The sequence below is a fragment of the Triplophysa rosa genome, linkage group LG8, assembly GCF_024868665.1.
Source record: "Triplophysa rosa linkage group LG8, Trosa_1v2, whole genome shotgun sequence".
In the NCBI taxonomy this organism is placed as follows: domain Eukaryota; kingdom Metazoa; phylum Chordata; class Actinopteri; order Cypriniformes; family Nemacheilidae; genus Triplophysa; species Triplophysa rosa.
The window spans coordinates 4,720,325-4,734,363 of record NC_079897.1 but is presented as its reverse complement, the minus strand read 5'-3'; the positions used below and the strand labels follow the sequence as shown (position 1 = coordinate 4,734,363).

The 14,039-nt window shown below is 41.6% G+C and overlaps 1 protein-coding gene across 1 annotated transcript in view; it reads left to right on the top strand.

Annotated features, from left to right (window-relative positions):
- Positions 1 to 13,985, top strand: part of adam22 (ADAM metallopeptidase domain 22) — a 59,635-nt gene extending 45,650 nt beyond the window's left edge. Inside the window, exons 31-32 of the mRNA XM_057339150.1 lie at positions 9,770 to 9,893; positions 10,177 to 13,985. Coding sequence (XP_057195133.1) covers positions 9,770 to 9,893; positions 10,177 to 10,197 — 145 coding nt within the window. The 3' untranslated portion in view covers positions 10,198 to 13,985. The remainder of the gene's footprint in view (positions 1 to 9,769; positions 9,894 to 10,176) is intronic.
- Positions 13,986 to 14,039: the final 54 nt, after the last annotated feature.

The following is a 14,039-nucleotide window of genomic DNA, read 5'->3' as shown; positions in this document are numbered from 1 at the left end:
GTATATTTGCTAAATCTAACGGAATGAACAGCATGCTGAAACTGACCTGCATGCGTTTCATCGTCTGTATGAAAGCAATACTGAATCACTCTGATGCTTGTTGTCGCACCTGACATCTCGCATGTGACAAACTACTATCCATTGATCTTTTAATGTTCATTTGCCAATCTTATCGTTGCCGTAATAAGGTACATTAGAAACATTCAAAAGTGTTAAATAACTTATTAAATGTTTGATAAGTATTGCTCAATGCTTAGAAATACAATTTACGCATTTATTAACCCTTGTCTTTCAAACCCATTTATCTACCTTCTCCAAAAGAGTTTTCACCCTCTTCCATACAACAATGACACCCAATGACATCCTGCAATCATAATCTGTGTGTGTACTGTACTGTACGTGCTGTAGTCTGATCTGCTGTCTGATCTCTCACCTGCATCTTGGACCGTAAACAATGTCAGTGCTGCTGCTGTTTTTTTTACCAACCTTTCCTTCTTGTTCCTATTTCTCTCTCTCTCTCTCTCTCTGTTCCCCATCACTCCTTCCCAATCCTCCTCCTGCACGTATTTAACCCCTTGCGTCAAATCAGAGTATTATGTAACTAAATGGGTAGAAGATGTGAATAAAAACATTGAAGGGCCTTATATTAGGTACAACATCAGACTGCATTATATCTGTCCCCTGTTCATCGGTTTTCCTCGTGAGTTTTCTCATCTCTGACCAAAAGTCATTTGAGAGCTCATAGAGATTTAAAAGTCCTGACTGTCACAAACAACACCAGACCCTCTCCTGAACATGTTTTATATTCCAAAGTGTATTTAACAGATATACTGAACTGCAGTGAATTGAAGTTAACTGGACATTTTTAGAAGTCTTTCATCCATACTTCATGAGACAATGTGCTTCTCAGAGACAGACAGAATTTGATAGTCGTGAGATCATTTGATGTAAACATCTATAATCATGAGTATGATAATCATAATGAATCTATGTCAGGACCCGGGCTCGAACTCGGGTCTCTGGTGTAAGGGATAGTCACTACACCAGTCGAGCCACGTGGTATCAGATGGAACCCAGAAGATATAGGCAGACACAGCAGGTTAAGTAGTCCAGTTTAATGAACAAAAAAAAGGCCAAAGGCAAACGCAGTGTCTTCACAAAAGTAAATAATCCAATAGGTGGAGAGGTAAATCCACAGAGTCCAAAATCAAAAAAACCTCGTGATCAAAAATAGAATAAACTCAAAAAGCAGGGTTCGCATGGGAACAAACCAGAGGTGGGTAGTAACGCGCTACATTTACTTCGTTACATTTACTTGAGTAACATTTTGGAGAATATGTACTTTTTAAGTAAAATTAAAAGTGTGTACTTTTACTCTTACTTGAGTAAATTTCTAATAGAAAATCTGTACTTTTACTTCGTTACATAACTTACATTGCGTGACGTTCCTTCGTTCCTTCATTTTAAAATATGCTTTTTAAAACGCGTTGTTTATTTCAAGGTTGTCGTCTCTTTTTACGGGCATTCCCGAGTGATCGATTCTTTTGAGTCGATTCTTTTGAAAGCATTAATTGAACAATGGGCAAAACCATTTGAATAGGCTAATGAATCAGTTCAAATGATTTGTTCAGTTCGCAGCACGATCTGAATCATCTGAAGCAGGATTACTCACTCCTCGTAGCGCGAAACTTAAGAACACGCAGAACACAAAGAGCGTTGGATGAAGTGGATATTAATCTATATCTATACAATCAAAACTGCAAATGTGTCATATTGTTTGCCAGCAATGATAAATGCCCGCCATATGCGCGCACCCGCGCGACCTGTTCGTCAGACACAGCAACATGCGCGTTACCTGTCAGACACAGAGACGTGGGTTTGCAGAAATATACATTTGAAGAACAGAAGGAAGAAAACTTGTTGATGGGCGTGTGGTTCACTGTTTACTGTTTGTTTACAAGTAAGAGCGTTTCACAACACACACGTGACACAACACGAGAAAACATGAGCTTTGTTCAAAAATGTGTATTTCATTTAAGAGAGCACTGCAGATGTTCTAGATCATCTTAGGAAATGCTCTGAGTTTAGTTCATGCTTTAGTTTGACATGGTCTATTATTCTAAATAAGTTGTGTAAACTACATTGACATCAGGACTAGATGAAATTTACAGAAATGCTTGTCTCTTCTGTGTTTGTCTATTCTTTAGTCTCTCTACACTGGTTCAATATTGCAAATGATATCTTTCTCTGGTTTTCCTAATTTGTCGATGCAAATGACAGTCAGTATAATTTTCAAGTAATCAACAGTTAGGGTACATTTGGAATTTTATTGAACAAACCTCCCACTGACAACAGTATTTATTTAAAAAATGAAAAACTCAAAATGCACTGTTCCAAATTATTATGCACAACAGAGTTTGAAAACATTTCATAGGTTGTAAAAAACTGAAAATGGTCATTTGTTGAATTTGCAGCATTAGGAGGTCATATTTACTGAAATCAAAAGCTATTTCAATCAAAAACATCCTAACAGGGCAAGTTACATGTTAACATAGGACCCCTTCTTTGATATCACCTTCACAATTCTTGCATCCATTGAACTTGTGAGTTTTTGGATAGTTTCTGATTGAATTTCTTTGCAGGATGTCAGAATAGCCTCCCAGAGCTGCTGTTTTGATGCTAACTGCCTCCCACCATCATAGATCTTTCGCTTGAGGATGCTCCAAAGGTTCTCAATAGGGTTGAGGTCAGGGGAGGATGGTGGCCACACCATGAGTTTCTCTCCTTTTATGCCCATAGCAGCCAATGACACAGAGGTATTCTTTGCAGCATGAGATGGTGCATTGTCATGCATGAAGATGATTTTGCTACGGAAGGCATGGTTCTTCTTTTTGTACCATGGAAGAAAGTGCTCAGTCAGAAACTCTACATACCTTGCAGAGTTCATTTTCACACCTTCAGGGACCCTAAAGGGGCCCACCAGCTGTCTCCCCATGATTCCAGCCCAAAACATGACTCCGCCACCTCCTTGCTGACGTCGCAGCCTTGTTGGGACATGGTGGCCATCCACCAACCATCCACTACTCCATCCATCTGGACCATCCAGGGTTGCACGGCACTCATCAGTAAACAAGACTGTTTGAAAATTAGTCTTCATGTATGTGTGGGCCCACTGCAACCGTTTCTGCTTGTGAGCATTGGTTAGGGGTGGCCGAATAGTAGGTTTATGCACAACTGCAAGCATCTGGAGGATCCTACACCTTGAGGTTTTCGGGACTCCCGAGGCACCAGCAGCTTCAAATACCTGTTTGCTGCTTTGCAATGGCATTTTTGCAGCTGCTCTCTTAATCCGATGAATTTGTCTGGAAGAAACCTTCCTCATTCTGCCTTTATCTGCACGAACCCTTCTGTGCTCTGAATCAGCCACAAATCTCTTCACAGTACGATGATCTCGCTTAAGTTTTCGTGAAATATCTAATGTTTTCATACCTTGTCCAAGACATTGCACTATTTGACGCTTTTCGGCAGCAGACAGATCCTTTTTCTTTCCCATATTGCTTGAAACCTGTGGCCTGCTTAATAATGTGGAACGTCCTTCTTAAGTAGTTTTCCTTTAATTGGGCTCACCTGGCAAACTACTTATCACAGGTGTCTGAGATTGATTTCAGTGATCCAAAGAGCACTGAGACACAATACCATCCATAAGTTTAATTGAACATATAAAATTAAATGTTTACGACACTTAAATCCAATTTGCATAATAATTTGGAACGCAGTGTAGTATATTGCAAAGATATCTGCTTATGATAATTAAAAATATAGATTAAAATGTATTATTAAAATATTGGCGTTAATAATAATTTTATGTAGTAGACCTATATAATCAGATACAAAGTAACTAAGTAACTAGCTACTTGAGTAGTTTTTTCATTGCATACTTTTTTACTTTTACTCAAGTAATTTTTAGAATAGTGACTTTTACTTTTACTTGAGTAACAATTTCTCTAGTTACTTGTACTTTTACTTGAGTAAGATTTTGGCTACTCTACCCACCTCTGGAACAAACACATACCAAAAAATGGAGGTCACAGAAGAAATCCAGTCTCGGGAAGCAAGCAAGCAATAGTCCACATACCCCATACCCTCTGACCAGGGCGAAGGGTGGGACCGGGTCGGCGGCGTCTGTTGGCCTGCCGTTGGTAAGACTGAGAGGCGCGTAAAAGATTGTGATGGACCTTTCTCCATGTGAGTCGACAGCGTCTGATGAATGATGTGGCTGAGGGAACACCAACTACCACGTCTTGGTCAGGAAACAACAGGGGAGCATAGCCAAACTGGCATTCATGGGGAGACATCCCAGTGGCAGAAGAGCGTAGGGTGTTGTGGGCATATTCTGCCCAAACAATGAATGAAGACCAGGTGGAAGGGTTGCTCAAGGCCATGCACCTGAGAGTAGTCTCCAGTTCCTGGTTCATCCGCTCCGTCTGCCCGTTAGACTCAGGGTGGTACCCAGACGACAGACTGGCTTAGGTTCCAAGGAGCTGGCAGAATGCTTTCCAGAATCTAGAAGAGAATTGGGGGCCTCTGTCCGAAACTATATCCTGGGGGATACCGAAAACACGAAAAACATGGATTATAATCAGGTCAGCAGTCTCTTTAGCAGAGGGTAATTTGGGCAAAGGGATAAATCTGGCTGCCTTGGAGAACCTGTCAATGACGACTAGAATCACTGTGTTGCCTTGGGATGAGGGAAGACCAGTGATGAAGTCCAGTGAGATGTGGGACCAGGGCCGATGGGGAATGGACAGCGGATGGAGTAACCCCTGAGGGCAGAGACTGGAGGTCTATTCTGGTTGCATATGTGGCATGCCTTGACGAAGGTGCTGACATCCTCTTTGATCGTGGGCCACCAGAACCGTCTTCGGAGGAACTCGAGGGTGCGATCGATGCCAGGGTGGCAAGTGAGGCGGGAAGAGTGTCCCCAGAAGAGAACCTGAGCACGTACAGCCTTAGGGACGAACAGACGATTGGGAGGCCCCCCTCCCAGATCCGGTTCCCTGGCTAGGGCTTGTCGCACTGTTCTCTCAATAACCCATGAAACGGGTGCCACAGTCTTGGTGTTGGGGATTATGGGTATGTCAGTGTCCTCTCGAGTGGTGGGAGCATATACTCGGGACAGGGCGTCAGGCTTGAGATTTTTAGAACCGGGCCGAAAGGTGAGGACAAACTGGAACCGGTTAAAAAAGAGGGACCAACGTGCTTGTCTAGAGTTAAACCGTTTGGTTTGTTGAATATACTCTAGATTCTTATGGTCCGTGAGTACTTGAAAAGGATGTGCTGCCCCCTCGAGCCAATGTCTCCACTCCTCTAGTGCCAATTTGACCGCCAGGAGCTCACGGTCTCCTACGTGATAGTTCCTCTCTGTGGGTGTGAGCCGGTGCGAGAGAAAGGCACAAGGGTGGAGTTTTTTGTCGTCACCTCTCTGGGACAGTACTGCTCCAACCCCCACTTCAGATGCATCTACCTCCACCACAAAAGGCTTGTCCGTATCGGGAAGCGTCAGAATGGGAGCAGAGATGATCCGCTGATTTAGGTTCACGAAGGCTGCCTCAGCTTCCGCCCCCCACCGAAACTCAGCGACACAACCCTTGGTGAGGGCAGAGAGAGGAGCTGCTATAGAACTGAAGTTTCTGATGAACATCCGGTAGAAGTTCGTGAACCCGAGGAAGCGTTGGACTTCTTTGAGGGACGTGGGGGCGGGCCAATCTGCTACCGCCTCAACCTTCTTTTGGTCCATCTGGACAAGGCCAGGTTCCACTACAAATCCCAAGAACTGTACTCGAGAGGCATGGAACTCACACTTTTCGGGCTTGACGTACAAGTGGTTATCGAGAAGACGTTTGAGGACTCTTCTGACATGCTCCGTATGTTCATGAGCGGAGGCCGAAAAGATGAGGATGTCATCCAGATAGACGAACACAAAGAGGTTGAGCATATCCCGGAGCACATCGTTAATAAGGGCTTGGAAAACAGCCGGGGCATTGGTCAGGCCAAAGGGCATCACAAGGTATTCGTAGTGACCGGTGAGAGTGTTAAAAGCAGTCTTCCACTCATCGCCTTGCCTGATCCACACAAGATGGTATGCATTCCGCAGATCCAGCTTGGTGAAGAGGGATGCTCCTTGCAGTAACTCAAAAGCCGTGGCCATGAGGGGTAGAGGGTACCAGTTACGTACTGTGATGCTATTGAGCCCTCGGTAGTCGATACAGGGACGTAGTCCCCCATCCTTCTTGGCCACAAAAAAACCTGCCCCTGCAGGTGAGGTGGACGAACGAATCAAGCCCGCTGCTAGGGCATCCTGGATATAGGAATCCATAGCAAGCCATTCTGGCGGAGACAGAGAAAAGATCCGGCCCCTGGGAGGGCAGGTGCCTGGAAGCAGATCAACGGTGCAGTAGTAGAGCCTGTGGGGTGGTAACGTGGTGGCCTTCAGTTTGCTGAACACCATCTTAAGGTCATGGTAACACTTGGGGACTCGGGACAGATCAATGGACTCTAGAACCTCGGGAGAAGGGTCAGGGGAACTCGAGAATAGGCATGTGGCATGGCACGTGGGGCCCCACTGGCTGATGGACCCCACAGCCCAGTCAATGTCCGGGTTGTGATCACAGAGCCAGGGGTATCCAAGAATGAGGGGGAACTCGGGAGAGGGGATGAGATGAAACCGTATCATCTCCTTGTGTCGAAGGATAGTCATGCGAAGAGGGGTAGTAGCTCGGGAAACTAGGCCTGGCCCCAGAGGTCTCCCATCCAGCGCAGTGACCTTCAAGGGAAAGGTAAGAGAGTCAGTAGGGATGTAGTTTTCTTTGGCCCAGGTACCGTCCATAAAATTTCCTGCAGCACCAGAGTCCACCAGCGCTCGTAGGGATAGCTCTTGATTGTCCCAGGAGAGGGTGACTGCAAGAAGGAAGTGGGAGTTGGACGGATGGGAGGTGCTTACATTCCCCGTTACAGTTCTCCCTGGTCTGCAAGGGTTGGGGCGTTTCCCTGAAGCTCGGGACAGGCATGACGGAGATGGCTGGGTCTGCCACAATACAGGCAGCAACGTTCCCTCATCCGACAGTCTCTTTCTGTCTGGGAGAGGCGGGTACGTCCCAGTTGCATGGGTTCTGGAGGTGCTTGTGAGAGAGATAGATGAAACTCAGGACTGGGACCGGTGGAGAACGGGCAGAGAGGTCTGCGATGAAATTCCCTTTCTCTCAGTCGGTTGTCAATGCGGGAAGCTAGTTTGATCAGATGCTCAAGACCTTCTTATGGTTCCCGGGTAGCAAGTTCATCTTGAATTGAGCCAGAGAGACCGTTCAGGAAGCATGCCATGAGTGCCTCGTCATCCCAGCTGCTCCCTGCTGCAATCGTCCGGAACTGGATAGCGTAGTCAGTCACACTGCGATGGCCCTGTTGGAGATTTAGTAGCTTCCTGGACGACTCTGGGCCACTGGCAGGGTATCGAAAGACTCGCTTGAACTCCTCTGAAAAGGCCAAGTAGCCAGAAAACTGTGCGTACGCTTGCTTCCACGCAAAACATTTTTGGCATTCATCAATATGGACGTGAGCGGTCGTGAGGAATAATGACAAATAGAAAATTACATTTTTTTGCGTTTAGTATAACAAACGTAAAAATAGATTCCAAAGCAATTTCTTATTTTCATTACATTAATAAAGTATTTTCTTTTCTAGCCTAATTATATGAACATTTAATTGTTTGAAATTACAAGGTTAACGAGGGTTTTTAGACTTTAGGCTACTTCTAGGATCATTTACGACAATTAAAATACACAATTAAAAGTAAAACATTAAATACAACAATAATCAATATAATTACAAGCAATGGGTAAATTTATCTATTTTCAAGGTGATAGCTGCTTTGTTTGACAAATATGCACTCTAATGAAAACAGACAAAACGCATGGCTTAATGTTTTTTTATTTGTGAGATGTTTATTTGTGCTTGGGTGTGTGAAGACACACACTGGGTCACAGCTCGAGGCTTTGTGTGGCAGGCTCCAGGCGGGTTTGTGGGGGCTGAATACCACTGGTTCTTTCCTCCAACAGATCTGAAAGATTAAAAAATTAATGAAACAAACATGAAACTGTGCGTGCTTGATTTAAGCAGCCTGAAATGCAAGATTAGCAGCATTAGATTTTAAACATATATCCTCTTTAGAAACATGCATCTGTCTCCTCCGCCACAGACCATTTTTTCTTCACCTAAATGAAGATAATTGTAAAAACATTTACATATAAACATACTATAATTGCGCCGCAAAAATGTCATTTATATCTACATTCGTTTTACTATGAACACATTAATGTAAGCTAACTCAAACAAAGTTCTTCAAGACTGAAGTCAAGATTATAATTTTGTTTAAACACAAACAAAGTAATTTAAAACAACAGTAATTTCAGTGTAAAAATAATAGTAAAACAATAATAATTTGCGGTGATATTTACAAAACATACATATCCAATAAAAAATACAAACCTGATGAGCTGCAGTTCGGTTCACTATGCCAACGCTGTTGACCGCAGTAGTCTTTCCAAACTGTTTTTTATTAGTTTCTTTGATTCCGCTTTTCAAGGTTGAAGATTCAATTTCTAAATCTGAAAACTTCCTCTTTTTGGCCGTATTACGTTTCTCCATGTCGCAAAATCTAGGGGCGAGGAGTCTACACCCTGAATTTATAGGGGCGTGATATTTAAATTACGATCGATTTCAGCCACCGCATTTATCAAGGTATGATTATTCGTACTACAGAATTGGCCGCATACGAAAGTTTAATGAATCACACGTGAGTGTTGTCGTAAGCGGATTATTTCGCTAGGATGTACGCTGGTTTCTACGTTCGTTTGATAAATGAGGGCCATATAGTTGGGCGAATCTCACAAAACTTTAATTTAAGAATTTTTAGGACCATTAGATTTTTGTTCAATGTGATTGCATTTTTATATTAGTAACAGTTAAGCATATATCGAACAAACATTTCAGTAATGTAAAATCGAAGTATTTATGGTAGAATAAGGTGTGCTTTTAGTTCATGCTGATTTAAATAGTTAATTTTTGATGATTAAAAAAATTAATCATATTAAATTAATGAGAATGATTGCTATGAAACTAATTTTACACTGCATAAACTCCTAATAAAAGTCCTAAATATAGGCTTGCTTTTCTTTTTAAAAATGGTTAATTAATACAAAAATATATACTGTATTATTTTGTGAGATTAACCCAGACATTTTGTGTAAATTCACGATAATTGTAGTTGAAGTACTCTGTCATTTTTGGACATTATTTGCCCTTCACCGTTTTGTCTTTATCAAACACATTGTCTTCTCTCTGCATGCCAGCTTCAGTTTAGCTTGTGAAGTTTGTCTTTTTCTCACTTTATGGTGTCATTATTGTACAGCTGCTGTCACGTGTCTGTCCTGATCACCTCGTCATGTCTGCCATGTCTGTAAACCACATGACGACGAGAGCGTTTGTTTGTCAAAAAAGCACTACCTTGCGCTGCAGTATCTACCCAGTGCCAGTGGGTATTTTTGTGGCAAGGACTGATGAAGTCAGTGATTTTGGATGATCTTTGCTTGCAGTGGAAACTCCCTTTGACCTTCTAAGGGGTCAAAGGTGACAGATCCATGTGTGCTTTGGCTCTCGGTGCTGTTATCCAGTTCATGTACATTGTTTCTAATGTTGTATCTTTCTGATCCCTCAGAACGCTGTCACCGGCCAAATCACCCACCTCCTCAACGGGCTCCATCGCCTCTAGCCGGAGATACCCGTACCCCATGCCTCCCCTTCCGGATGAGGACAGGAAGGCCAACAGACAAAGTGCAAGGGTAAGACTCTTCCTGTTATATAATATTTATTGCTATTCAAAATGCAATCATTTATAAACATTTAGGAAGAACTATGCATTGGATTTGCAAGTTTATAACATCAAGTCTTGGAACCAAAAGATACTTAGTTTCATTTGAATCACTTTTTCAATTAGCAGAATACCAATAGACAGAAAATGGGTTTGAATAAATCTTTCACATTAAAATCTAATGTGATCATCTCTTCAGATGAATCATACTATAACATAGTAATATTTACTAACATGTCATCTGCACATTTCAGCTGTGGGAAACATCAATATAAAAGAGCTCGACAACTCCTTAAGGATTTTCCTCTGCCTTTGTATGGATGAGAAAATGAAACAAATAATAAAATGGAGAAACAAACACTAAAGGACGATTAAATGGAAGAGTTGGACGTGGTGTGCTCTAATGTCAAATGTCTGTTCAGCGTTTGCCGCGCTGAGCCGTCTAACCCTGGAGCACGGTATCAAATTCTCATTCCTGCTGTCATTCTTACAACAACAGGACTCAGGAACACGATTTCATCAAGAGACAAACCCAGAACGACAGCTGTGCTGAGCAGACACACAAACAACAAGCTGCTCGTGCCCCGTTAAACCCCGCCCTCCAGTGACCCCACACACAGCCCGTCCCGTCCCGCCCCGCCTCCAAACAAACATGCCGTTTTGTGATCGGTGCCCTTATTGCCTGGGTGCAAGATGCTCATTCTTGAGCAGAAAGTAACCGCAAAGTTGTTTTGAAAGCACGCCGTCACTGTAGAACCTACTGCTGTATGCATGAGAAAACATGTTTATAGATTCCTTGTAGTGTAATGATGTAAAAATGTTTGAAGATCTTTCACACAAGGTGCCGCATGTATCGGAGGACAGCTCTGTCTAAACTGGTAAGATTCGTTCATGTTCGCGTTGCTGTTGGCTACAACGGAAGGCAAGAGCATATCCAGTCCCGTTCATATCATCGCCTTTTCTCAGAGAATTCTGTACATATGTCATATAATTCAGAAACAATGAGTGAAATGTGAGATTGTGCTATTTTTCGCTTTGTGCTTGGTTGTGGAAAGCGTGGCAGGACTGTCTTGTGAGGGACTTCCAAAATTTTCAAAATTCATCCCAAATTCCCTCAAAAGCCTAGTGCACGGTACGAGACAAAAGCTTGTCGCACGATTGTGTTTTCTGCAAGAATGCCCTTCTCAGTCTTGGTTTTTCTGATGACACACCCTACAGCAGTGGTTCTCAAACACTTCTCAAAAGTGGTTTTTTGTTGTAAGGCCCCCTTTGTGTAGAGTGCAATGCTTTGCGGGCCCCCAAATAAAGACTTATAATCTTAAACTTAAAATTTTAATTAAACCAAGAAAATATTCAGTTAAACAATGCTAAAACATCAATTCTTTTGGTTGGTGGCGTTGTTTTTCTGATGTTTGATTGCACAAAATGTATGATAGATATCTATATTTCTAAAATGCCACAAGATCTGTGCCCCCCTGGAAGCATCTTGGGGCCCCCAGGAGGCCACGGCCCCCAGTTTGAGAACCACTGCCCTACAGTACATGTGCACTACAGACGCATTCAGATTGTGTAGTTGCAGATGCTACGATAATAACGGTTTTTATAAGAGGATATTTTGGGATTGTAGCTACAGTTGGGTGAACTACCTTGTAATTGAAGTACATAGTTTTCAATTAGGCTAGTTTCATTGTTTAAGTCTGCATAACTTCATAACGTAACTTCAAAAACATCACTTCCACAATACCACCAAAAGTCAAATGTGCGCAAGAAATAAGCGTCTTGTGTAGCTTTTGGGGTTTATTTGAGGATGCATGTTTAGTATCGCAACACAACTACAGTCGGGGTGAAAATGGTTTGGTAATTGTGATTTGTAAAATGAATGAAGTCAATGAGCAATGAGCTTCTGTCTTGTTATGTGCACAAGGTCGTAGTTTGTCTCTGTTAAACTTTCGAAAGAGTTTGTTTTCGTCATGGACGCAGCAGAATGTCATTTTTGTCATTTCACATTTTTGATCATTCTCATATGTTAGAAATGTGACTTTAGCTGGTTGTTCAGATACTTCTTTTTTGTGATGCATAAAGTGACGGTGAAATCTTTGCGTGTCAAAGTAATTGGAAATGTAGTTGATTTTGATACATTGCAGAGAAGTTACAGGATTGCGGTAGAGATGAAAACACAGTACGCAAAAATATTTTCGACTAAACTCTGAGATTTGTGAATGTAACAGTAAATGTTTTTCTGGGTGTTTCTGAGAAATGCTATTTATATTTGAAATCGATAACCAAACAATTACAGCCTAAATATAACAAACGCTTGCTCACTTGCTCCACCCCTTCCCCATCATGAGCGTATAGGCAGCCTATTGGTTAACCACTTTGTTTTTTTATTTACATAAGCAGATACACATTTTTTTTCAATGCACACACAGAACAGACATTTAAAAGACAGTTCACCCCAAAATGAAATTTCTATCATGAATGACTCATCCTCAAGTTGTTCCAAACCTGTCTAAATGTCTTTGTTCGGTTGACTACCATAGTAGAAAAAAATGGTCTAATTTTTTGTTCTGTTGAACAAAAGGATATTTTGAAGAATGTCAGAAAGCAAACCGTTCTGGGGCACCTTTGTCTCCCATTAGATTTTTTTCTCTAAGATAATTTCTACTATGGTAGTCAATGGTACCCCTGAAATCTCAGTTGCTAACCTTTTTCTAAATATCTTTCTTTGTGTTCAACAGAACAAAGAAATGTATAAAGGAACAACTTGAGGTTGAGTAATTCATAACAGAATTTTCATTTTTGGTTGAACTATCCTTTTAACACGCATTCATAAAATTGTTGATTTCTATTTTTAACAACATTTCTCAGAAATCGCTCATTTACCTGACAGTCATTCACATCAATTATTAATGTAAACTTTATACATTTAGGGAAGAACAAATCTCATTGTTTCAATTTGAATAACTTCATGTAGACTAACCCATAATCCCACCTTTGTCTTTGTTAGCCCTTGGTGTTTGCTCTTGTTTGCGGCATGACTGTCTTCACACAGAGAAACGCTGCAGTATCGCTCATGAATGCCGGTCATGTGACCATCCAGCCTTTATTACATTGCCCACTTTTGCGGTCAGTATTGTATTAGTAATAGCAGTTTTTCATCTGTACATAGTCTGCTGTGCGTTTGATCTGTCTGCACTGATTTTTGCACTCTGCCTGTAATCCACAACTAACATCTCCATGACGACGCATATGAGGTATTTTTAAGGTAACTTTGTAAAGTCTTTCCCTCCCCAGTATTACATGTACATAGTTCATCCCAATTGACAATTAAGTGCTTTAGAATGATTAAAACTGCAATAGGTTTTTGTGCAAACTGAGGTTAAAATTATTCTTCATTTTTTGTGTATACGTTCAATGTCATCGTGAGATCATTGTTTTAAGAACTTTCATTTGGCATTAACACCGTTCAGTTTCTTTCAGTTTACAAAACGCTCTGAAGCAATACTCTGTTCACTGTGACCCTGGTCTGTCTTTTCAAAAAAGCACACTGTCCTGGCGGTTCACACTAGAATCAATTTGGTAACCAGTCACTGTCATTTTAAAACATTGCATTTGTTTAGACGTCTCAGTGCATTGACCCCTGGATGGAGGACTCAACTAAAATACTGTTGGATGTACTTGGGTATTAAACAACATACGGAGATCATAAACAAAAAACAGACTCGAGACTCACACTACGTAAATGCAGGACAGTGTTTACTGTAAGAGAATATGGACTTTAACACTCGTTGGTTCTTTTTGCAGCTCAGATTTACATTTGGAGTCTTGTTTTTTTAATGCCTTATGCTAATTCAACAGCTCTCACACCCTGTGTTGTTTCCCTTCTGTTCATAATCCGTGTACACGGTGTTTGTAGTCATAGATTCTTCATGCCTGTTTTCTTTTGTTGTGTGCTGTACATACTGTAGACCGATAATTCAAATGATAACCGTTTGTTTTTTCATACAGTATCCATTCAGTATTGTAATATATTTAAGATTAAGTAAAACTTTCGTTCAAATGATGTCTCGTGTATGTGTGTTGTGTGATAAAGGTGTAGCCCACGTGACTACACATT